This window comes from Hetaerina americana, unplaced genomic scaffold (genome assembly GCF_022747635.1).
Source record: "Hetaerina americana unplaced genomic scaffold, ioHetAmer1.1.p SCAF_6, whole genome shotgun sequence".
Taxonomy (NCBI): Eukaryota; Metazoa; Arthropoda; class Insecta; order Odonata; family Calopterygidae; genus Hetaerina; species Hetaerina americana.
In genome coordinates this window covers 55,333,659-55,360,205 of record NW_027287205.1, presented here as the reverse complement: position 1 = coordinate 55,360,205, position 26,547 = coordinate 55,333,659, and the positions used below count along the sequence as shown (strand labels likewise).

The 26,547-nt window shown below is 39.0% G+C and overlaps 1 protein-coding gene across 1 annotated transcript; it reads left to right on the top strand.

The window, feature by feature from the left end:
- The first annotated feature begins 290 nt into the window (after window positions 1–290).
- Window positions 291–16,213, top strand: LOC139695442 (uncharacterized). The gene is made up of 4 exons (XM_071594228.1): window positions 291–538; window positions 5,031–5,200; window positions 11,328–11,662; window positions 16,070–16,213. Exons 1-4 carry the CDS (start codon window positions 291–293, stop codon window positions 16,211–16,213), a joined length of 897 nt encoding a protein of 298 aa, XP_071450329.1.
- Window positions 16,214–26,547: the final 10,334 nt, after the last annotated feature.

The following is a 26,547-nucleotide window of genomic DNA, read 5'->3' as shown; positions in this document are numbered from 1 at the left end:
ATAGATTACGTGATAGAAAACTGTGCCTACTATATCGCAATCTTTGAATTTTTCGGGACGAACGAGATAAAATTCAACAATCTTTCAAATGAATTCCAATTCTGGTTTGAGCTTGTTTTAATCAACATCCTGGAGAATCTCGACTGTAATTGTTTCTGGTCCTATTCGCCGTCATCGACATCGGCCTTCGCCGTTCGTGAAACCCTTTCCTGGGACCCCACGACGCATCCGCATCTCTAACGAAATAGCAGTTCAGTTTTTTCAAAAATATGGGCGAAGGCAAGGAAGTAATGGGGAGCGGTAAGGGAAGCGGTGGCGTTCAGTGCGGCAACCGACAGCCGGAGCAGGGGATAGCCGAGAGTGGCAGTCGCCAACAGCAGCAGAGGAGGCCCAAGTGCGCGCGGTGTCGCAACCACGGCGTCATATCCGGGTTGAAGGGTCACAAGAGGCTTTGCCGGTGGAGGGAGTGCGCCTGCACCAGCTGCAGACTTGTCGTGGAGAGGCAAAGGGTGATGGCCGCCCAGGTGGCTCTGAGAAGGTGAGAGCCGGTGGGATTAGGGAACCGTACAAGGGTACATCTACATTTCCATCTAAATGGTACCCTTCAAACCACCGCTAGGATGTGTAGCAGGGGGTGATTACGGACCAACCTACTGCCTTCGTTCCTACCTGTCCCTCTTTGTTTTACATTTAGATCCCTCGCAACTATCAATTCAACACGAGGAAGATGAATTTTCCGGGCAATCTACGATAGCTTTTCAATTGGGGTGATCCCAATTTTTTATGCAAAAATTTTATTTTACGTTATATTGTTAGTTTAATTTGTCATGCATATATATTTGATTATCTCATTGCTTCTCATTCCACGCACAGAAAATTGGTAAATGAAGGTTGTATTAGTTATTTCTTTATGTAGAGGTAAATCTCCGGAACGGTGCAGGGAAAATAATAAATGCCTTAGTGAAATGACAACTCATTTTCCACGCCCACTCCACTCAAATCCTGGGCATATTGGACCTGGAATTCGTTTTTATTCTACTGTCTTACTGAAATGCTGGTTGAGAGTTTTTGGAATTGCGGAGTTGGGGAAAATATGGAAGTTATTTGAAGTCGTTCAAAATAATTTTCGGTTTTAAAAACAGTTTTGCTCGGCATAATTTCCTTAGTTCATCTCATTATAATTTAAAATTGTTGCAACGCCACCCATTTCCCTCCCTCTTCCACGTACAGATATCATTCTTCCCTGTATTATAGCCTTAAAAACACCAACACCTACCGCTCTCTATGATCTCATACGCTTGTCTTCTCTGCTACTCACAGTTTATTTTCTCTATTATTTTTTTCGCTTTAATCTCCAATATGCAATTGTCATTTTTCTTCGAAGACCGGGATCCTTCTCTGCACAACTCCTCATATTACGTAAATACCTACTTTTTGTTACCTAAACTGAGTTTTACCTATTACTCGTGAAGAGAATGGTAGTACAGATTGTTTTATCCAATTCACATGATGAATCAAACAGTTAACATGAAGTGATTTATGTGGTGGTAATTCCGAGCACCAGGGACCAGCTTAGGGGAAACTGACAATATGCAATTACACCAATGACGATCAAGAGAGTCAGGGGAACTTAAAGCGGATTAATTAGACTATTATGTCTTTACTGGCTACTGAAAAAAAAACATAAAATGGGGAAGCACTAGACCTAGAGGTAACCTGTAGTTGGAAGAAAAAATAGAAGTAAAAAACAATTTAAACTAGTTTGAAACGAATGCGAGTATGTATATCTACTACGAAATGACACTTCACGAATTGGAGGAAGGTAATCTTTACAGAAAATTCTGGAGTGGCTTGGAGAGTAGATTTACACAGGTTTATGTAAAATGTGGGTGTAGTGATGAGATTCGAAGTACGAATAATTAATGTTCGGCATTTAACAGGGGGAGGAGTAGGATGGGATTTCGTGCCAACGGTTATTAGTTGGCTGGGAGAGGAAGTCATTTCCGAAATGATCGTTGATCACGATGTGAGCAATGGGATATGACAGAGAGCATGTGATGGGCCGAATCGTTGTTTGTGAAATGAAAATTGTGCTTGAAGAGGTAAACTTTTGAAGGCATCTAGTAAATGATTGGTGTCAGTTTGAGGCTTTTTACTCATAGGTAATTGTAAGTGAATTGTTTCAAAAATGGATTTTAAGACATTGCTGTAGGTGTAGCAAACTTTCAGACAATCTAATTTCAATATTTTTGGGTCCTTGCGTTAAATTTGTTTCAAAAGACAAGTCTGCATACCGGAAAGGCTTGGATTTAAAAAAAAGATTTTTCAGCAAGTTTTTCTGAATTTGTTTGCATCAATTATGATTTAAATTGTGATTCTTTCAAATCGCAATAATCAGTGGTATTATACAGGTAGGCTAATCCTTTATGATATATATCATGCATTTACAGTGCATGTGAAAATAGAGTTAATTATTAATTAGGTAATCTACCAATTAAGGTAGGTTTTGCATTGACAGAACAACCAAATAAATATGTTTTCTCCTAACAAAACAAAACTCGACATCCTGCTCTACGACAAGCCCCTTTCAACTCTTGTATCCTTCCATCCGCCCAACATCTATCTTATTCCTGCCCTTTCCTTGTTTGCCTAATATTCTCCCCTCTATCACAGTCTCCAACACCCCACTTCCAATCAATATGATCTCCATCAATTTTTCCTGCCTCCTTATGATTTCTCCTGACAATTCCCTCTCCTCCTCCACCATTTTTTTCCTTTTTGCCCACTTCACCCTCACCATCCTTCTCCAGATCCACATTTTAAAAGCCTCCAATCGACGTCTATCACTCTGCTTTAGTGACCATGTTTCCGCGCCGTACGTAACTACGCTCCATATCAAAGTTTTGACGAGCCTCTTCTTAACATCCTTGCTCGACGTCTCTGTCATCAATTCCTTTCCCCTTGTAAAAGCCTCTTTGCCTAGTGAAATTCTTCTCCTTACGTCCCTACTACTTCGACCATTTTGGTCCAAAACACTTGAAGATACGTAAACTGTTCCACCTGCTCTAGTTTGTGCCCTCCTACTTCAACATATAATTAGTCTTTCTCTTTCTGGTAAACCACATAACCTTTGTTTTATTTAATTGGTTTTATTGATATCAATACATATAGGCGGATGACTCCGTCAAAAGTCACTGTCGCGGTATCTCCCGCAGTTTCTTAGAATTTGTCATAGGTAAAAAAGTGTTTAAAGTTGGCTTTAACTTCGTGGACTGCGAATGCATGTGACATTGTATGAACGGTATTTCGTCATCACATCTTGTTCCTTTAAAGCCCCGAAAATTTCGCAATCTAACAAGATGCCTTCATAGCTTAACTGGGTGAAGCACTTGGCCGAATATCGAGGGAACCGGGTCCGAAATCTGGTAAAGGCGAATTAATTTTACACTCTGAAATTGTTGCTTTGTTTTATTTATATTGACTCTCATTCCATATTTATCGTTCTGAATTTCCAATTCACTTAATAATGCTCGCAAGTTATGAAAATAAATTTGTAATTCATTTTAAATGAACAATAATTTGAATTTAGCAAATGTAATCATGTTGATGCATTACAAATTCAATGTAAATGCATTTAAACGTTTTCAAAATGTATTTTAATGCTTTTGTTTGAAAGTGAGATCTCTCTCATTTGAATTTATCAAATCCTTTATATTGGAATTGATGGCTTTTGATTTGGGGCCTTTATGGTCAAAAAAGAATGTTATTTTATGCAAACTGTCTTGTCCACTAATTTGAAACATCATATTAAATTTTTATTTAATACGGCTAAAGGTATCATTTAAATACCAAAGTACAGGTAGAAAATTTCTCTGAATATGTTGTCAAAGAAAGGCGTCAACATTTTGGCCAGATTGAGTTACCAACAGCAGTGCTTAATTTTTGTAAATAAAATTGGTCCTGAAATTTTGAATAAAATTATATACTATATGTCCGATACATTCTTCAATGCTTCACTTCTAGGCAGATTACATGCAACCAGTTTTCCAACACGTGTGCAGCAATATTAGAGGGAAAACCTGGGAAAAAATTCGATATATATTAGGAGAAATTATAAATTGATTTATCTAATAAAGCAAATACGTACCTCTTTTTTAAGAGAATGGCGGCTCTGGAATCAGAAACTGAATAGTTGTAAAACCAATTATTATATGCATTCAAGAGATTCACGAACAAGGAGGTCCCAGATGCGATTACTCTCATGGAGCATTGCGCACTTGGGAAAGCATTATAACCTAGGTAGATAGGCTGTGATTTGATTTGTAATACCTAAATTCAGTTTTCTTTTCAATTCAATTTGAGTAATAGCTGAAAAATGTATTGCACTGAGGAAAGATTTCATTGTTCGGGTTCTTTCTTTCTTCCATGCATGTACCGGTTGTCAGTAAGTGATTAAAGTTGCGATAATACCATCTTAAATTTAAGGCACGGCTGGTTTGATGAGCAAATGTAGCTCCTTTTACTTTCCAGCAAGTGACTTCCAGCCTAAGTAGCACTCATCGATTTTTAATCGGTTTACACAGTTTCTCCAGGAATTGTTAGATGGACCAAGAATATTTGAATAGCGCTTCCACCTGTAGCAAGTTTCTCAACGCTACATTTTTCTTTAAAACCCATCTGAAACAAGTTTCATTTGTATTATCACATTTCTCATACTGTGTATTTTGGACAAGTATTTACGCCGCCATTTGTTACTTCAGCAGACACCGTGTATTGAAATTATAAGGACATTGAAAATTGAGTTGTAGCTTTGCGAAATAGGCTCCTGACGTTTCGTGGAATGGAGAATAAACCGTAGAGAACATAAAATGATGTACGCAGCCATTTATTAGAAGGCATTTCTTCAGATCGTCCAAAATTGAAACTTATTAAACCGAAACAATGCGAAAGGCTGAATACGAAATTTTCATGGCATTTTTCTTTATCTACTATGACTTGTAAAATCTAAATTTCTTGTAATACTTCTGCAGGCAACAGTCCAGTGACGACGGCGCTTCGCCCGGAAGGCCAGGACGAGACGCCAGCGCTCGGAATGAGAGACTTCGTTCGGCCGAGGCCCTCCTGGCCCAGAAGAGGCTCTACCAGAAGCATCTACGTAACCTCCAACAGCAAACTTCGCTCGCTGCAGATATTCTACAAGGTAATGGATCAAAATAACTAACACCATTAGAGTAGCAATAGCAGTTAATAGTTTGTCAACAGCAATATCAACATTGGGGCGCCATTCCGTTAATCTTAGAAGCAACCAGAAGCCTTAAAAGCGGCGGCGAACGGAACATAACAAGTTATCACACTTGGTTCACGGGCTACAAAACCCATATTAGATAGATAGATATTTTAGTACCCTGCAAGCCACCGCTATGGCTCGTGACAGGGTTGAATACACACCAGACTAATTTTGACCCAGTTATCATTTTTGAGTGAATTAACTGTTAACATATTTCCCTGAACCTCTCCGACGTACGACCAAAATCCTTTCGGATTCTCTTTCAACTTCGCCGCTAATCTTGTACTTTTGCATTCGCTTAATGCTTTCCGAAATTCCTTCTTAGCATTTGCCTTATATATCTTGTAATCATAAGTGATCTCATTCTTTTTTTTCGCTAGGGATATCATCCCTAATATTTTTCATCTTGGCTTGACTTAGCCTTTGACGTCGTAATACTTTTCTAACATTCGCGTTGTACCATATAGTTTCCGTGTTATCTTTTAGAAATTTATTTGGAATGAACTTTTTGACTGCTGAGCGCGTGATCCCAAGGAAGGGATTCCACGTATCCTCAGTATTTCGGTGATTTCTCTATTCCTTAAATTTTGTAAATTGACTCAGTAGCACGCATTTTAGGCCATTATAGTCCTCCTCTTTAAACGGTTGAAATTTTCTTTTAGGCTTCTTATTTCTGACCTCATGTAGCGAAAACTTGTAATTTACTGTCCTGTGGTCACTATTCCTTTCAAATTTTCTATGGTCCTTTAACTAAAATACAGTTCAACCAAATTTTCTTAATATACTACCTTGATCAAAAATTTCCCGGAATTTATTCAGAAAATTAAAAATACAAGTTTATTCATCTAAATCTATATTGTCCCCTTCAAAGTAATCCCCATCGACTGCAACACACTTATGCCAGCGCTTGATCCAATCCTCGAAACATTTTTTATATTCGGTTTTCGGTATGTCCATCAGTGCTTCCTGCGATTTTTCCATTACTTCCTCTCGGCTGCTAAAACGCGTTCCCCGTAATGGTTTTTTAACTCGATTGAACAGAAAGAAGTCACAGGGAGCCAAATCAGGTGAATTCGGTGGCTGTTGGATGGTATTTGTTGCATTTTTCGTCAAAAAATTACGAATAATGATAGCACTGTGTGACGGTGCGTTATCATGGTGCAAAATCCACGAGTTTTCTGCCCACATTTCTGGTCTCTTTCGGCGAATTGCTTCACGCAAACGTCTCATAACGCCCAAATAATACTCTTTGTTTACTGTCTGGCCTTCTGGCAAAAATTCATGATGCACTACACCGTTGTAATCCATGAAAACCGTCAGCATTGCCTTCTTTTTTGACTGAAAACGACGTGGTTTTTTTGGTCTCGGCTCATTTGGTGAACGCCATTCACTTGCCTGATGTCTGGATTGCGTGTCGTACTCATAAACCCACGTCTCGTCTCCAGTAATGATCCTTTTGATGAATGTGGGATCGGATTCAGCCTCGCAAATCATGTCTTTTGCGACGTCAACACGGTCTCTTTTTTGCATGAAATTGAGGTCTTTTGGCACCAACTTTGCTGCTACACGACGGAAACCCAAATCATTAACCACAATGTCTTGGGCGGATCCATAGGCAATGTTCAAGTCCTCCGCTATTTCTCTGATGGTTAATATGCGGTTATTGACCAACATTTCTTTTACTTCACAATTTTTTCACCGACTTTCGATGTCGATGGTCTGCCACTGCGTTCATCATCTTCGATTGACTCACGATCACTTCTGAACCGCTCGTGCCACTGGTAAACGACCGTTTTTTTAGAGAATCGTTGCCGAAACACTTTTCCAACATTTCCAACGTCCGTGCGCCACTAAATCCGTTTTTTACGCAAAATTTAATGCAAGTTCGTTGTTGCAAATTTAAATCCATTTCTGCAATTGTAAAAAATCGCCAACACACACAGAGATAGATGTACTCTTGGCTACGTAACTTTTGCAAATGTCAAGTTATGACACTAAGATTTAAAGGGAATATCAACAACAGGTGTACCAATTTAACAAAAAAAACAGAACTCAAATCGGAACGATGGGAGCGCCACACGGTGGTTATTCCGGGAACTTTTTGATCAAGGTAGTATTCATTTTTTTTTTCATTCGAAAAATTGAGTAAATCCTTTTCGTATGTGAGACATTGGAGATTTTTTTGACTCTATGGCTAGGGTTATGGCATTGTTTCAGTTAATTATTTACTCCTTTTTATTTTGACTAAAAAAATATGGATTAATAAGCCAATCAATCCCGCAGAACGACATGTAACGTACGATGTAAATCATTAGTTTTATTCCGAGGTTGTCATCCGATTTTTGGCTCGGCAATTATTGTCATGAAAAATAATTTTGTAGTGCGAATTCTAACTTAAGTATCCTTGTCAGTTATCTTGCATGTTTAACCATATTGTTTTAAAAATCAATTTGCAGTTTTTCCGTGCCTTTTTTTCGTATTTCACCGTCATTATCATGGTCTCTAATCTAGTTCAATGTTAATAGCTCAATAATGGTGCTTTTACTAAAGCTTCCGTAAGTTAATTCGTTATCAACCAAGGTTTCCGGGAATGTAGTGCCATTTTGGAATTGTTTGCGATTTTTCATCAAGAATTGGAAACCACCGCTCAAATTCGAGGACTGATACTGTATAGTCAGTTATGACGTGATGAATATCAATATGCATTAAAATGCCCACATCAAAGGTCGTTAATTGTGACTCGATTAAGCAATTATAAGGACATTTATTTTACACGTTGTTTTTGATCAAATAAATCCTTGTGGATGTCGAATCCGTAACATAAATATATTATCTTATTTAATACGCTTTTGTGCCATCGCCTAAATTTAACCCGTAATCATTTAATCGATAAATCACCGTGAAATCATTAATAACGCTTAATTCTCTCGTTGATAGGATATGTGTCCAACGCATGGGAATCTTTATAATTGAAACATTGATACAAGTGATCGTTCCTCAGGCGATGAAAAGTTGCCGCTTAAAAGGAAATAAACTGTGGGCGAATTCAATACTCAATTTTCCGCGTGCAGCCTCTCATAACTCGGTTATTGGAGATCGGATTAAATTGGGACTTGGAGATAAATTGATGCGATTGTGTTGGATTGTGGAATTGAAGTGTAAAGCCGATCGCTTTCTGGGATTTGATTGCTATTAAGCAAGAAAGAGGAGGAACCTTCATTTTTATTTCGGAGCCATCATTCTGGAAACGCTTGGTGGTCTCCACGGCTGAAGTGCAAACAGATCACATCGATTCGTTTTTAATTAGCCCGTTCACAGGAAAGTTTCATGGTTCAGAAATTCTCTTTTCACATTTTCCAGCTCTCATCGTCAGTGAGCGACGTTATCAGGTTGAAATTAATCAAGCCTATTAATTAAAGTTCCGAGTGAGCGCACGCATTACCCTGATCATGAGGACACAAATGACGAAGAATTTTATCGTGTCAGAACTCTATTGACCATTGATGGTCGCATATATATAAGCCTAAGTATGTGTCCATGGAAAATGTGTTCACCAAATCAGTCCTACTAACTACAGTCTATAAAGTGATTCAATAAACTCGAGCGGTCAGGCAAAATTATTATAAACAGTTAATTGCAATGGAAATATACAATTATGGACGCCTAGGGCAATTATACTATGGTAGTTGTAGGAATCACCTCCTTCATCATTAGTTTCGGCACAATGACGTTGGATAATACCTTGCAGTCATTATCATAAATCACAATGTACGCGTTGAATATCTGACGATTCACTGACTTGTCCTAATCTACTTAATCTCCTCCTTTTATCTTCACAAGAACTCGCCTAATAACTTTCCCGTGAAGTCCTTATTTGTATTATTTTCATTTTCTTTACAAGGTCTTTCCCAAAGGTAGTAGAACTGAGTCGATAAAAAATGTATTGTCAGAGTTAATGCATTCACCCGAAAGTCTTAGAACTAGCATCCTTGTGCGTCCACACACCGCTACCAGCGGGATTTCCACGACTCGTCCGCATTCTGGAAGGCGGTTCCCGGGATGATGGCTGCTACGTTCCCTCGTCACGGCCTGTTGCAACGCTTCCACGGAGCCATGGTGACGTCCTTTCCGCTCAAATTTGAGGCAGGAGAAGAGGAAGAAGTTATAAGTGGAAAATTTGGATCCTCTCTCACGTGGTCGAGAAGCTCTGTGCAGATCCGCGTGCGAGTTTCCTTCTGTTTGTCCTGGAGCACTCGCAGCACCAACTACGCACACACCTTTCTCATGCCCATGCCTTGGGTCTCAGGTCAATACACATCACTTTTAGCGATGCAAAATTCATCATGAACCAAGCGAGCACTTAATCTGCGATCCCTGTCCACCAAAGGCGAAAATCTCTTGCGAGATTTTCGTCACGGCTTGAGGTCGACGGGCGTCCTGAACGTTCGGCGTCTTCAACATCTTCTTTTCCCTCTTGAAACAACTTGTGCCAGTTAAAAACACCCGATCTAGCCATGGTGTTAACTCCATAAGCTGCCATGAGCATGTCATGAGTTTCTTTCTCGGTTTTGCCCTGTTTCACGCAAAATTTGATGGCGTAGCGTTATTCCAATGGCCAGTTATTGACAGAGCGTAGCGAGTTCACGTTGTAGAGGTTTCACAAACGAACTAGCTGCACTCTGCAACGACTGGAAGCAAACTGCGACCAGCCTCCAGACTTTCTTCAGACTCCCCGCCTTCGCACCCAGCCAGATAAACTGCCGCTCGCTCGCCCGTTTATCCGGGAAAAAATATCTTACTACTTTCGGGACAGACCTTGTATCTCTGTCTGTTCGATTAGAATTTTCCCTTGCTGCCTGTTGTTCTGCTTTCTTGCCATACATAACGTTCCCATGTCCGTCTCTGAAATTCTCCATGACTAAGAATTGTATTTACACCACAATTCTTTTTCCAAATTAATGGTTGGTCTAAATTTATGCTTGGCTATGTTTACATTCTCGTTCATACACACATTCTCGTCCCATTGGGCCTCACAAGTTATGGCACCCCATCGAAGCGTTTTTGCTAAGGAATTGTAGACAGGTGGACTACACCCAATCTTGGCACACATACTTTATTCATCTAAATATTTTACCTGTGACTCGTACCATTCCATCTGACTTGAGGACTCCCGAAGGAACAACCATCAATGGTGTCGTCTTGTATAAGGGTCATCATTACGTTCAAACTTTTCACCTCGTCTAATTCATTAGTCTTTAAAACCATAGACACAGTAATCAACCCGAAGGTCGGTTTGGTAGGTGATGGTAGAGTTCACCCAGTACTAAGCCCGACGGCGTGTGAAATTCACACATAAAGGGTAAGGGGGCCAGTTCCTTTCCCTGTGGCGGTTATGATTTCTTAGGAAGATCTGGTACTGGCAAATTCACATAGAGTGTAGCTGCAGGCGTACAGAGTGCCTTGCCGGGGAATCGAACCCGCGACCCTCCGGTCAGTAGTTCAACGCTCTACCCCCTGGACTACCGCGACCCACTTTATTAGTCTATGAGGGTGAAAACCATAAATGGCTTAAATTTTCAATTTGCGTAATCGAGAAGCGGCGACCTCAGAGATGACTTTACCTATGGGCTCTATAGTCAAATGAATCGGGGAGAACCCCTCAAAAATTTATTTATCCGAGGAATGATAGCGTTTTTGACCATTAATGTATGTGAGAAACGTTCAGCTCAACACCTTGGCAACTATTACTGTATCTTTTCTTGTGGGCTAAATTTTGTTTTATACTCTTGTCATGGCCCCATGTCGTTACCATGAGGCGCATTGATTTAACCGGCGATCTGGCTGACATCTCTTCCAACAGAGTATCGTGCGGGATTATTGAAGGTCCCATAAATTATTGAATTTTCTAAGGTATCATTGAAGAACCCATACACGTATCCCTCGACCTGTTCCCGGTGATCCACGAGTTGCAACCTGAAAGGCTGAAGCCTCCAGAGAATTCACTCAGTTGAATTTCTTCCTTCCATTGATTCTCACCCAGGGTGCAGACAGCGGCTGTCCAGGGTGGATTCGGTAGTGCTGCCACCAATTCTGAGCGACAGGATGAGGAAGCGTCGAGCATTCGCGGACCGAGACCTCGAAGTGGCCATGCTGCCACCTCTCATGCTCATCCAGCAGCCGCAGCAACCTGTCGCCAGCGCAGTCGCTATGGCGCCGCCCCCCCAGCCACTCATGAGAGCCCCACTGCCTCCTCCCATTCACCCTGCCCTCCTGGCTCTGCTCTGGGAAGCCCGCAGTGCTTCATTTCCTCATCCTCCGACTGCAGAAGTCTGCCCTGAAGACCTGAGTAGAATAACGGCTCTGGACGCTTCCATGGTCAGTTTACGTGACGCTGATGAGTCATTTCCTCGATTAGTGTTTTGCCCGATTTGGTATTGTCCATTTGTTAAATCCATTTGTTGGTAAACTTTGACATTTATGCTGTGCTTGGAGGATACCTACAGGTATGTGTCCCATATTGTAATAAAATCGGACCTCTTACGCTTGTTACTGAGTGTGAACATTCTCACCGTAGTAATTTTGTCTAGAACGAAGTGAACGAGCACGAGGGGGAACGATGCTATGAGGGTGAATATGATCTGTCTCGGTCTCCCATCTTTATTATTTTAAGTACCAAACCTAAGTAGACTACACTATTCAATATCTGTACTTTTATGCAATCTTTGTCATTCCTACCATGGTTATAAATGACTGTGAGTTTCAATGTTATCGGGCTCAACCTTGTGAACATTCATCTTGAGGAATAAGGCGAACTTTGTAAAATTCACAATAATTTAATGAATACGGTATTACCGGTTTCATTACATAGGTGACATAGTACCTGAAGATGTCGCCCATGTGATGAAACCGGTATTACCGTATTAATAAAGTAGTTGTGGATTTTACAAAGTCTGTCTTATTCCTCAAACGATTGTGAGATTGACGTAGCGTATATTTCAACCCAATCCATATAACGGGTGACCTAATCATGTCTACATTTCTTCCATGACTAGTTCTACATTTTGACTTTCCTTCAATTATCCCATTCGAAGTCTTCCTTTGTAAATGTATCTTTTGATTTTCATTCAACATATCTCTCCAGCAAAAGATAATCCTAAAATATATCTTTAAAAAATGTACAGAAACTTCTTTATACGAGTATGCCATTCTTCTTATAACTCCTTTACTAGTTATTTAATAAGTGATCTTCATCATTCCCTGGTAACATCACATTCTCATTATTTGCAGTATTTTTCTTCTGATAATGCCACCGACCAAGTTTCACATTCTTGGCCCAAGGCAATATATGTTCTTAAAAATGTATACGCTAAGCTCTTGTTTAGGAAACATTCCACAGAATAAAATCTTGATGAGATTTTTTTCCATCATTAATTGACGATTTACCAGAATTATATAGTTTTACCTTCTCCAAAAGATGTCGCAAACTTAAATTTCATATTTTCAATGTTACAAACGATATTAATTCTGAAATTTCAAAAATCGGAGTACTTAAACGAAGTAATACGAAGAACATACATACATTAAATTAACTATTCATCATCATTACTTTGAAATTTAGCCTGCACTTAATTTCATCGGTTAATTACGTCATAAGTACCATGTTTTTCTTTGATTGTTATTCGCCTCTGTTATTTATATTATTTATACGATTGGCTTACATGTGGGCTTCCAAATGAGAGTGCCCGGGTTCAAATCCTGGAGTCAACAAATATTTTTCAGCGGTATCTCGATTCCTACTTGAGGTGCTTTGTGGAGAGCACTTTGAGTGAGTACGACGTACGACGAGACGTTAAACTGCAAATCCCCAGCCATCCCGCACCACGCCCACATATTGAAATTAGGTATATCAACCAATCGAATGTATCTTTCCCACAAATCTATCTCTTTCTAAAATGCAATACAAGCTCGACTTTTTCCGTAAAGCGATCGAATGACCGCTACACTGATCTTGTTCTGTATGGAGGGAAAATACAAAATGTAACATATAATTTGGAAATAATCAACTCTCTTAAACCCTTGCTTATTTGTTCAATGCACATTTATTTTAATGATCATGTTTTCATTAAAGTAGACCTTACGACTGAGGACCTACATGTGAATTTTCTACGTGCCAAAATATTTAGAAATGGCATTTTCTGTGCTTAGAAAGCATAATGCCGCAGCACATAATACGTTTACGATTCGGTGTCTACTTCGCACATGATTTTCTTATGGAACTAAACTTTTATAAGTGGTGTAGGCGAAAAATCTATTTTTTTCGGAGATCAACTACGCCTGAAATCAAAATGGCAGAACAAAATACGAGGTTACGAAAGTATTTCGCTCAGGTAGCACCGAATTGCTAAGTACATGTAATTTTTATAGTTCTTTGTGAATAGTTCAAACATGGGATCACTGAGTGAAAGGATAATGTGAAACTAGGGTGAGGTAAATAAAAATGTCCCTTCTCGTTCGATTCCGGAGACACACTAGTCTGAAGTTCCTTAGCTTTCATTTCCCTAGGACTTAAAAATTACCGACGAGCCGTTTTCCAATCCCACACTCCCACAAACACTCATCAATAGAAACATGGTGTCAAGTTACTTGACGGGTCCGACAACACAGGACAACAACTGGTATCGTAAGCAATTTAGACGTCCTACCTCCATATGTTCTGGTGATTATTCAGCTACACCCTCGGACTCTCTTCACTTCCCCTTCAGGCAAAGGTTTCCCACATCCCCCCAAAAAGCTCAACTTCGAAGGATGCAAAAAGTATTCAACCCAATATAGCAGTTCTGCGCAGATGCTATCCGTCCCGAAGCCCTTATTCGATTTCAAACACCCTAATTCCCTTTCTCTCTCGCAATCAAGTATGCCTGTGCATATGTTAACCTCATGTACACCATTTTTACTTTCAATGTCTAAGCTTGCTGATCTAATTTTATCTTTCGGTGTATAACTTACTGGCCTAATATCCCTGACATATATACCACATATTTTCTTTCCATTTCTCTTGCATTTTTACTTGGAGAATTAATATGTGTTATACTCCTACCTTATCTTTGATAAAGAGCACGAATTTCCCTTCCCCTCCCCACGGATGTCACTTCATGATAGCGCTTTCACCTTCCATTACAGCGCGTCAATTTCATTCGGCCTCTGTAAACACTGCATATTGTCGCACTTCGTAGTTCTACACGCTCCTTTCGGCCGTAGTTTTGCCACCTCAGCTTACTATGCAACTCTCTATGCATCCTTCTTCCCTATTCTGTGTTTACATTCTTCCATTTAACTCTCTGCTCTCTCTCTTTTTAATCCTCTCATCTTCAATCCACGGTTTTCTCTTCCTTTCCGCATTAATTGTTGCTATAGTTACATTTGTGGCCTAGGGTATTCCTTTTTTGAGATATCCCCATTCCTCTTCTGCTTTACCCGCCTCCCTGTTTTCACTCATAAATTTTTCCCCTGTCTACCTACTGCTGCCCCTCGCGGGAAACTGTGCGAATTAATTACGCTATTCCTAACCATAATATAGTCTGCTATGTGGGTCTCCAGGAATTTCCCACGTGTACCCATGTCTGTTTTGGTGTTGGAACCAAGTTTTTACTTCAAGTAAATTATTTCCCGTGTAGGACTCTAACCGCTTTCTCTCCGCGATCATACCTTGTTACTATGTTGCAGTCCCCTACTCCTTCTCCATTTCTCCCTTTGCATTCCACCGCATTGAAAATTCCCATTACTATCAGATTTTCCTGCCAGGGAAAGGCCATTGACAATTACTTGCTGAAGAGTAGACACGAAAAATGGCCAAGTCCTTTGGTTCGGCTTTTAATTCAATGGTATTCTAACATTCGCCTCCTCTATTTTTACTACGCTTCTTTCTACCTTTTCGTTCGAAACTCATGCCACACCTCACTGGCACTCTTCCCCCCCTGTACATCACTCTGTAACTATCACTTCGGTAGATTCACATCCCCGCGTTGCAAGGAAATCGTGTAGTGAGACAGCGGAAGAGGCAAGACTATCGTGTCTAGGTCTTGCCTCTCCCGCTGCCGGGCGCTACATACGACCCAATAGGGCGAATCACGTAATTTCGTTGACTCATGCTTAGATCTATCTGTAATTGTTTCATTGGAAAATCAATTTAGGTGTTTTCCAGTTGCCTTACCCAATTGTTTTTTCAATGTGACACCATCACTCAAATGGCCGCCCCACTTGGGACAGATACCTTTGTAGCTGCCTCACTGAGGAATAATCGCCGCTTGGACTAACTTTCTTCTGGCTCCTACCCTTCGTCCTATCTGGCTGGCACGGTTGACCCCTCCAGAAGAAAATATTATTGCTTCCGCCAGCGGTACTCGAGGGGTCATCGAACCTACAAGCACATCCACGGCATAGTTGTAGTCGATGGGACAGAACCAATCAATATGAACGGTAATTAAAAAAGCGTTACAGTTAAAGAAGTAAAGTAACAAGACGGTGGGCATAGAATTAGGGATAAAAGGTACAAAGAGGTTAAAAATTAGACTGAAGAGATAAACTAAGAGGGCAGTGGAAAGAGTGGCGCAAGATATGGCTAAAGTGTATAGAGAAGGCGAAATGGGCGCGCTATACAATATCAAACCAGAAGAGATTTTGACAGGATGGAAAGAATGTATAAAGGTGCAATGAGATAAAGGTGATAGGTTTTACTTTGGATACATTAAAGTAATATGTTCCACATCCTTATCTATACACTAGCCCAAAAGCCATCGCAAGGACAAGTGGCAGGGGGTGTTAGGTCATCAGCTATACTACCTACTCCATTACTTCCACAATCAAATGGTACGCCGCAATCCACCGAAAGTTCGCGTGGAAGTGGATCGACTGTTAGTAATTGAGTGACTGTTAGTAACTACTCCTCTGGCTACACTTAGAAGGCTGATAAGGAAACCCATTAAAAGGACTGGTCCGCATGCAACGTAATCACTAATACCAGGTACCATTCTACTCATAGAGGACAGGCATTTAATAAATTTATTATTTGTTTTTTGTGCTCTATTTATAAGATCAGTTTGGGTTTATAAATAAGGCGTAAGTTGTTTACAGGCACCTTAAGTAAAGATGTAAATAAAGAACGGTGAAAACTTACAAATGGAGCGCAGTTCTGTATGACTCTTTAACTTCATCCTTGAGGCAAGAGGATAAGCGTAGATTGGAGGCTCTTGAGACGTGACGTCTATGTGTAATCTAAATTGTGATTTTATTTGGAAGCTATGTACTTGTATGCTGCTTAGCCCATCAAGGCGTATGCATAATTTAATTATGTAGAGGAACTAACTGAAAGATCAAAATACGTATCTGAATTTATTATTCCTGTCTCTTCATCACCAGAGTAACTTAAATTACAATAAATTTCTCTTTTTCAATTAAACACATGCGGATGAATTGTCAACTCTTTTCTTTATTTTATGCTTGACCATCACCTAAATTCCTGCATTTAATTTATTTTTCGGAGGTTTTACCTTAAAAATTGATTTATTTACGATTTCAGTTATCAACTGTTTCTGAATTTCTGCTTGAAATGTATCCCAAGCAATAGCAAGTTCCTGTAGTCCTCCACTGTGCTCCTTGGTGTCCACAGTTTTTCTATTTTTAGATGTCTCCTTTCAACAATTAATTAATAATATATATTCAGAATTCCCATGCGGAAATATTTAATTGACAGCAAGGGTAAAAGTTACTCTCAAGCAAAAGGAAATGGTGAAACTGCATGCTTTGTCTGCATACATTATAAATTCTGACTTTCATTCTGAATCTTTATGTTGTCTACACGCTGTTTACATGTAGAAAATTTATTTTACACGTACATGCACATCATTGAGCGTAATGTCATTACGTTAAGACGGGTTTAGTCGCAGTAATGATGGGGAGGTCATTTTTTTAATTCCAGATGCGAGAAAACACTTGTTCTAAGAGCCTGCCGTCACTCAGGCCACCAAGAAGCCCCAGACCAGTATCCCCCACCAGCTGCGAGGCCATCGGCTTGTCGTGCGATGATCCCCGGAGGAAGGCGCCGCCCCGCGATGACGGCGATGAAAGGAGCAGAGCAGCTGCGGCGGTTTCGTCCGGCGTTTCCCACCCGAGACCAAAGATCTCTTTCTCTGTCGAATCCATTATCGGCACGAAATAAAGTTTTCCTTGGAATTGCTCGCTGAACTTGAGCTCGGAGACATAAATCATTGGTGCTTCCACAGAAAGATCTCCATTGTCGTGCACCTTGCATTTAATGACTTCCATGTGCCGGAAAACAAACGTTCTCCTGAACTAGTGGACCATATTTTTTTACTTAGAGAATGTGACGTCGACCATGAACTCAGTGACATGACCATGGAGTTTCAATCGCATTCGCTCTCTTTCTCTCTGTGCTTGTAGAATGCTTTTTAATTTCTTTTCGATCTATAATTTATTTTGTTAACTATTTCTTTATTGGTGCCAAAGGCGCATGCCAATACATGTCCATGGGCTCTGTCTGAATAAAAAATGACCTCTCATGTTTGCTTAAAGTAATGAATTTTAAATCCACAGGACTCTGTCTTGAAATGAAAGCTTTCCTGCATTATTATCCAACATGAATGTACGTATTTATCTACACTTTCATCCTTGAAACGCTCTCCATTTGAAATTTGAAGGATTTATGGCAGTTGTGTGCATAACTAAGATGTTGAAGTGTATATAAAGTGTATGTATATAAAGTAAGTGTATGTATGTATATAAATACATATACATACATATAATTATATATATATATATATATATATATATATATATATATATATATATATATATATATATATATGTGTATATATATATATACATTTCTCAGATATTTCATCACAAACCAGTTTCGAAAAATCTAAATTTGGAATAATATGCCTGGTTATGCTAAAATGGGAAAGAAATTGAATCGCATAATCCGTTTTTAGCAATTTTCATCAGAGTTTATTGCTGTCATAAACTACTACAGCATTGTCTACTATCACTCTAGCTGTAATTTATTATACCTACTAATCGGTGACACCAAACTGTTTTCATAAAGGCACCAATACAAAACATCGTTGGTAGAGCACCTGACCATGAATGCCGTACAAAAACCTTATTTGCAACTTTCTTTGCCGCGGGAAAAGGAGGTTCGCTGGTAGATAAGCCTCTGGTTGCACAGGAGGCATCATTCAGTCCATCCCCATTATCGCTGAGGTTTATTTCTTCAATTAAAGTTCTAATTTCTCGTCTGTAGTTCCATCGTCATCACTGCGTGGAGACCATCGCAGGGAAATTTATCGTCGTAAAGGATAAGAGCGTAGAAACTGAGTACGTTTTAATGTCTCATTGTATTTCATTGCCTAGTTAAAACATTGAAGGTCATGATGCTGGGTTGTAACTCTTAGCATACTCTATCATCTTGGAAAATTACAATACAGCTTCAATCACAATCGACCTTTTAACTATTATTACCCGGAAAAGCATGCATCTTCCTACCACAATTTCGCAAGTACGACTGTTTTATTAAATCATTATTTCCTTGTATAAAGCACTGAAAAATTCGGGGTAGAGAAATGTCCTTGTTCCCCTTGTGTTAAAAATCAATTGAGTAGAGCACAAAACAATTACTGTTTCCAGTTGAAAACCACTCGAACAAGAATGGTTTTCATTCTTCTTGGGCGGATGAAGATGTAATGAAGGTGAAGTGAAGTAGATACTTCCAAAAAGCCCTTGCCAAAGATAACTGCCCCGAGATATCGGGAAGAGAAGACAGAGGAAAACGAGGAAAGCGAGAGACAAATTTTAGCATTTGGATTTCAAAAGAATTTTTTTTCTGGAACGTAACTAAAAAATGAATGCTTTGAATCCACGGAGGTATGGAATGGGTTCCCGATTTGAGTTCGTGGCGAGGAAAATGTTTGCTCGAGCCCAGGGCCATTTTTATCATGTCCTCCCGTTTTCCACACCGCTACGATTTTGTGTGTTTTTTCGCGGTGCAAAATTCCTTTCTCGATGTATCTACGCCGCTGCACGCGGTACATTTTGTGGTATTTTTATTATATCAATCTACGACTGTGGTCAACGCTGCGTAGGATTTAGTAAGCGCGAGAAAGCAAAAAGTATAGTGCTGGCAAAATCGCAAGGAAACTCTTTGTAAGCATTAGGGCCTTCACTTCGTGCCGACCAAAAACTAAATCTGCAGTCCCATGGAACCAGTAGCCTGGTTTCCACGTTAAGCTAGCGTATGCAGAAATAATTTCAATATCGCTCCACCAATTTTTATTTTTTTTTAATTTCACTCGACGTGACATGAGAAATCTATAAGGAAAACGTATTTCATGGTAAAATCGCAAATGTCACGAATAGCATTCGTTGATATAACCCGCTGTTTGAGCGCATGCAGCTAAAACGCTGATTTGACGAAATATTTAATTTTCAAATGTAATAACAGTAAATCTCATTACACATCTTTAGTTTTTCCATACGAATATTAATAAAAAATGGGAGTCCACAATAATGAGCATTTATTGCATTTAATTAATTCACTACGAGATACATTTCGTGTCGAGAATGAAAGCGTAATAAATACGGTAGAAGTAAAAGGGTTGTTGGTAGCATTTGAATTTAATTTAGACTTAAATGCAAACCCATTGACTGGCCAGTTTCAATTCCTTTCATTATGTTAAATGCAACAATTATAAAATAGGAAGATACAACTTTGTAGCATTGCAATAATGAGCGAGTGAAAATTTAACCAATGACCATAAGACTTGCAAATTCGAAAACTCAACACATGTAAAAAAAACTATACAAGAAAACTGTTTTCAAGAACGAGATATAGCTGCAATGGTCAGTATAGAGCTAAAGGAAGTTAGAGCCTGAACACTAAAAGGAGCGGTATTTATTTTTAAAATACAAATATGGCTCTCGGAGAGCAATTTCGAATTTGTTCTCATTGCTTGCTCATATTTCATCACCAGGACTCGAATAAATAACTCGTATTTGAGCAAGACGCGGTACACTTAGCGGGAGGGTGAGAGAAAGTCACTTAGAAGTCCCTGTTGTCTTCTTTGATTGATGACAAAGTGTGTGGAATTGCAAAGTCAATAATTTCATTTCAATTTGTATTTCCCAATTTTTAATTTCCAAAAATACCCCAATTTTTCAATGTGGATTTACGTCTTATGCTCCGCGAAATGACTTATTATATTCCATTTCCAACCCTCTTCATGCGACCTGAAGAATGCTGGTCGTCTGGCTTATTTCCAAAATTTTTACTTGAATAAGTTCAAATAATTCCACTTAAATCATTTCATGAATTAATGTTTGTTTCCTTCTCTCTGAGAGTTTAGTTGTGTTTGGGCATTAATTAAAATTGACCTCTCCGAGCGTTTTTCGCATTTCCACAACTGCTACAGTTCATTTTTTGCTAAAAGGCTTGATGTATCTTTATCGTTGCTTTTATTGAATTGAAAGCTGCAGTCGAGTGTGTAATTTAGAATAACGAAAGGAAGTCAGGCAGGCAGGCAGTCCTAAGTTGGTGGGGTTTCTGGGTACCAAACTGTGAGATAAATCGTAGAAGAGGATCGGGGAGGAGCTGGCCATCAGCACAAAATGTGTGCATTTCTTACACCTCAGGGTTTAGTTTTTGTGAAATTTAACCTTTTTAAACCAGACTTAGGGCAGTAATGGTAGTGATAGTTTTTTTTGAATTGCCTCGTGGGTTAATTAGTGAAAAGCTATCTGAATAATTCACCCATCTACATGTTGTTTCATTTACCCATCTATATCTACACTCCTTGTTTTTCTCTGAGATTTAAAAATGACAAAACGCTTCCCGAAAGTAGTACAGGACTCTTTTACCTCAAAGGTTGTAATATCTCCCCAGCTTATATTTAAAATCCCATCACTATGAAAAACGTTTGATTCACCACCTCTGCCAAGTAACCGACCACAGGAAGTCATTCAAAATTTGGATTGACGGATGAGGGCAGAGCTCACTTCCAATTGTTTTCTAAGGCGAGTTTTTTCACACACTGCAATATGGAGGCCAGCTGTATTCCTCATACAGGGTACGGTTTTCCAGGAGAATCTTGAACCCGAAAAATCGAACAGCATAAATGAAAATGAGGGTTTCAGAGGCACCCGGATTTGAACCCGGGGCAACTAGCCAGCAGCCGAACACTCTACCCACTCGGAGACCACCTACCTAATCTAATTGAAAATTTATAATTTTCAATTGATAATCCGACACCACTTTTGGCATAGTTTTTTTACAATATTTTCTCAGAAACATTCAATATTCTTGTGAATTTAAGTGATTCGAATACGTGATTACTTTCACAGATCGTTTGTTTCGTGCTTGGAATGTTCCCTGACAATAATATTTATGGCCGTCGTGAAATCAGTCATTCTAGAAAATAAAGCAAAGGATACCCGAAAAAACGACACTTGGGTCTTCAAGAATTGTTTCCCGGAGTCCTAAAATTTGGTCTTAAACCCTGAATTGAGTGCCCTGAATAGAGATACTTTTACAAATGCCAAGCCCTCTTACATGCTTAACGGCGAACGAATACCAACGTAGATTGACTGCGGCGCCACCATTTACGAGTATGTGCAATTCGTGCGAGGACTATTGAAACGATCCCCAACGGGAAATGCGAACTCTTTGTTCAAAATAGTTTTTAAAATGCTCTGACTCGTTACTTTACGAAACATTTCCTTCAAATTACATAGGGTTAGTATTGCATGATAATGGAAATTGGTGGGCTAAATAGATATATTCGATGTTTTTGGGCTTAACTTTGTGGAAATCCATTATCACTTAAGTAAAAATACCAATCTATATTTCCACTAAATGTCTATTCGGTACAAATAGTTCCAACGCATCGGCTTCATCCTCAGATACACATTTACTGTGTGAACAAGTTTTACCGAATAAAAATTTAGTGAAAAGATACATTGGTATTTTTACTTCAGTGGGGTAAATTGATTTTGGAGGAAAGACTGGAAATCTACTGAGTGGCAAAGTCAAGTCAAAACACCATAGTAAAAATTAAAAATTGTACGTCATTGAATGCCGAGCATTACATTGTTTTCACAGAGGACTGTATTCCCTTACAATCACAAGCTGAAGAGACATGTAAAAGGGGCTTTCGGTCCGTGGGTAAGAATGATTTCTGCCGGAGTAAGCTATTTGTGTTGATTTAATGAATCTAGGCACATTATTACTCCTTAGGTGACTGCATTATGTTACGAACAAGGCAAATTATTATTTATGGAAAAATGATTTGCGTCGAAAACTTCAAAGTGCAGTAGTTTTCTATCATCACGCTCTTTTTCCTATAGGAAACTTTTGCCTGACACGCTTTGTTTTAGGAAAACGTTTTTTTACGTAACACTCTAGCCAAGATGCACACTATATATTAATGTTAAAGTGTTATCATTTATTAAAGTGCAGCATGATAAGAACATTTGAAAAAAAACGTACTTCTCATTTGGTCTGTCTCTTTGAGACAACTCTATAAGAATGTAATGTTCATGAATCCACTTTTTATACAACCGGGGACTTAATTGAGCAGGTATGCGTTTTGAACCGACAACTTTCAGTAAAATATACGCATGCATTTATTTGATATTATTGGTAAATAAATGGCCTTTTCAATTAATTTTAAACTATGAACAGAGTTTTAAAATTATATAATTTGCATGCTCCGAATGCAATAAACGTTCAATAGTTTCTTCCGCCTTATACATTGACTCAATAGGGTTAAGGGAAAGGAAAATTATTACCTTCGACTAACAGTTGAGTGGATGCATAAACGAGGATAAATTCGTTATGAAAGATTAGCTAATCAATATTGATACACGATTTTGCAACGATTTCTTCGCAACTCCGTCCTGATCACGCATTTGCTATGCGGAAAAATTAAAAGAAATTTTGGCGAAAACGCAGCAAATGAAAAATTGTGGCATGAAACACTACATGGAGAAAATGATACTTTCATCACTCTCAATCGACGTCAGCTACACAGAATAAAAGCAGCGTTTCATTGATTCCATTCTTCTTTATTAATGCAAGCAAAGACACTTGGGACGGCATTATCACGCGAACATAAAACTTGAAGTTAATTGCCTTTCTTGTAGATACTTACATGCATAACCCTCATTAAAAATTATCAAACCAAAGATTGCAGTACTTTAACTCTTGATTTCCTTCTCTCCTCAGATTCTCTCTTCATTTTGTTGAAGCATTTCATCGATATCTTCCGTTATCTGCTTGGCACAGTACTTGATCTTCCTTTTCAGTACTCCTCATCCATTTCTCCTTCCATAAACTGCCTCTGAAAAACTGCTTTAATTATAATATCTTCAATTATATTGTCTCCTATTCTTCATAGTTTCAAAAGCGGCATCAAGGAGAAGAAATAAAGCCCTTTACATTCCACTCGTTTCTTCTGTCTTACTCTACCCCTCACAGATCGTCTTCGAAGATTAATTTTTCCATTCAGCATTTTTATGTGATATTTCTATATATTATTTGATAAAGTCATCTTTTCATCCATTTATATAAAGACTCTGTCGTGAAATGTATGGGAAAAATTCAATATGTGACTTAAGTTGATCGTTCGGATATTTTTTCCAAATTATTAAAATTTCTCACTCTCCCACATGTCCGATTGCATGGGACTATTCACTCGGTTAGTAATTCCTCTCCCTCCGCTCCTTTCTTCTCCGAAATTGTAGTTTATTTACAGCCTTTTAATTAATATGAACTACTAAATTTTCGGGAGGGATGTCAATGAGATAAAAAATGAGTGCTAAATAATATTCTGTCCCTACCACTTTTACTAGCAATATTTAGATTTCCATTGATTTAAAAGCCTTTGGTGAAGGACATCTCATGCCTTTTCATATTTTTCTTTAGTTTTTAAATTTGAAAGAAGGTCAGTTCATTTCCAATCAGGTGGAATATGAACAAGATTGACAACACTCTGGATTTCACCTGCATCTCAGGGACTCAGGTTCATGCACATGGAATGCAGACAGCTCAATGTTGAAATGAAAAAAAACTATATCTTCTCGGACGAAGCTAATTTAGCACAGTATTTCAATTATTTATTGATTTATTATAATTATATTTGTTTATATATTGATGATATAATATTTAATTTAATGGTCACAAAGTAGTCAAATGACATCACGTAAAATTCAGAATATTCATCAATATTATTTTTCAAATGAGTGTTATTGTACGAAAAAACAAAGCTATTTAAAAAAAACCTATTATCATGTCAATCAAATATTTTATACCACAGCAGAAAACAGCAACATATTATCCTTTTCATTATGATCCTGCCATTTGGTGAAATAAACAATTTAAATTTTCCTTGGTCATAATTGAGAATTCACTCGTAAGAATAGGCCATAGAGGCACGGTTAAAAAATCACTTAAATAAGGACGACTCCTTCGGTCTGCCCTATCTATCAAAGGCAGCGTACTGTACTATATACTGTTTTGACGATAGTTACGAGTCACACGTACGGTGAAGTTCGACTGTGGAAAAGGTTTTCCAGAGTCCTCGCTTCACTTATTTGCTTTGTGTTCTTGCTTAGACCCCATAGATATTAGAATTTACAACACCTGGTCCCGACACCGATTTCGAGGGTCTCATTCAAGGTATGAAGGAATATGGCAACCAAATGAGGACCCCTTGTCGACCGCCGACGCTCCAGGTGTCCGATAAATTATCTTCCTCACCCTTTTCCCGTTTGGTTTTATAAACATCCACCCACATTATGAAACTGAGATCGACCAATTTTCCCTCAATAGCGACAGCCAGAATTCATTCATATGGTCATTTTTTAGGGGAGGCGACCGACAGCTGAGGTCATTTGCGCCATTAGGGATGTACAGGAAAGGATGAAGGGTGGATATAAACCCGGCGTTGGCATTAGCCTACTCTTAACGAAAGGTGCCAAGGGGTTCACAGCTTAACGTCCCGTCCGACGGACGGCGTTCTCACTCGAAGTGCCCTCCACAAAGCACATAAAGTACGGATCGGGATACCACTGAAAAAATATCTGCCACCTACAGGATTCCAACCCGGGCCTTCTGGATGGAAAGCCAGTACATTAGTCGCCGCACCATCCCGATCCCCAAATAAATCATGTAATAATTTGATTCAACCAGGAAGGTGCTTGTCTGTAGGGAGTCTGCAGGGCAAGACTCGATATTATCAAGCTCCAGTAGCAGTGAGGTTGTCAGGTAAAAAACCAGGACATAAGTAAACTTTGATGTCCTACAATCTGAATTTCTACAAAAAATGTTATCAATACCTACAAATTCAGATCGTAGACAGCCTAGTCAAATCTCGTCAATATCGGTGAACGTCAATTGAAATTCTTTCTGAATGACTCTCAGAATTCCTACGAAAGGAGTGAATTCGTCCGTCCCCAAAGTTGTTTTTAAAATGGGTTAGAAGTCCTTAGCCCCAGGTCTTGTGCATTTACGGAATTGGTGATATTTTATTGTTTCGTATCACACTTCTTAGTCCTGGAGTTTGGTGGTTCACATAATCCTATGCAGATTTTACGAAGATTTCCCAAACTGTGCAGTACTATCAACGCCATTACTATTCGTTCAAAATTCCAGAAGACTGAATGCAACATTTTGTAATCCGTGAGCCATAGAATATCGACTTCTGATTTTCTTGAATACACTATATCCAATTACTGCAGCACATTAATCGAATCGCGTCACTTTCTTCGTTTTAGAAAAACACATTTTGTCCTTTCAACTACTGGTTCTAAAATGTTTATTGTCTCGAAGTATACATAATAGCAAATTTCAAGATATGATATTTCACAATTTTCAAGGAATCTATCATGTGCTCATGGTTAGAGCTGCAGGCTTTATTCAGCCACATCAAAGACAGTGGATATTTTGAATGTGCTCGCTACAATTTTATTGCCTCCGTTATTATTAAATCATCACGCATGAATAGAATTTTTTAAACGTTATATAGCATAATTATCACTCAAAGGCCCCTCCCTCACTGGGGACAGAAAACTGTACAGCCGTCACACTGAGGAACAAACGATGCAAAGACTACTTTTCGTCTGACTACCCTTAATGTATCCCGGGTTGCACCAAAACAAATCGCTATCCATGCCAATCAGAAAATTTTCTTTGG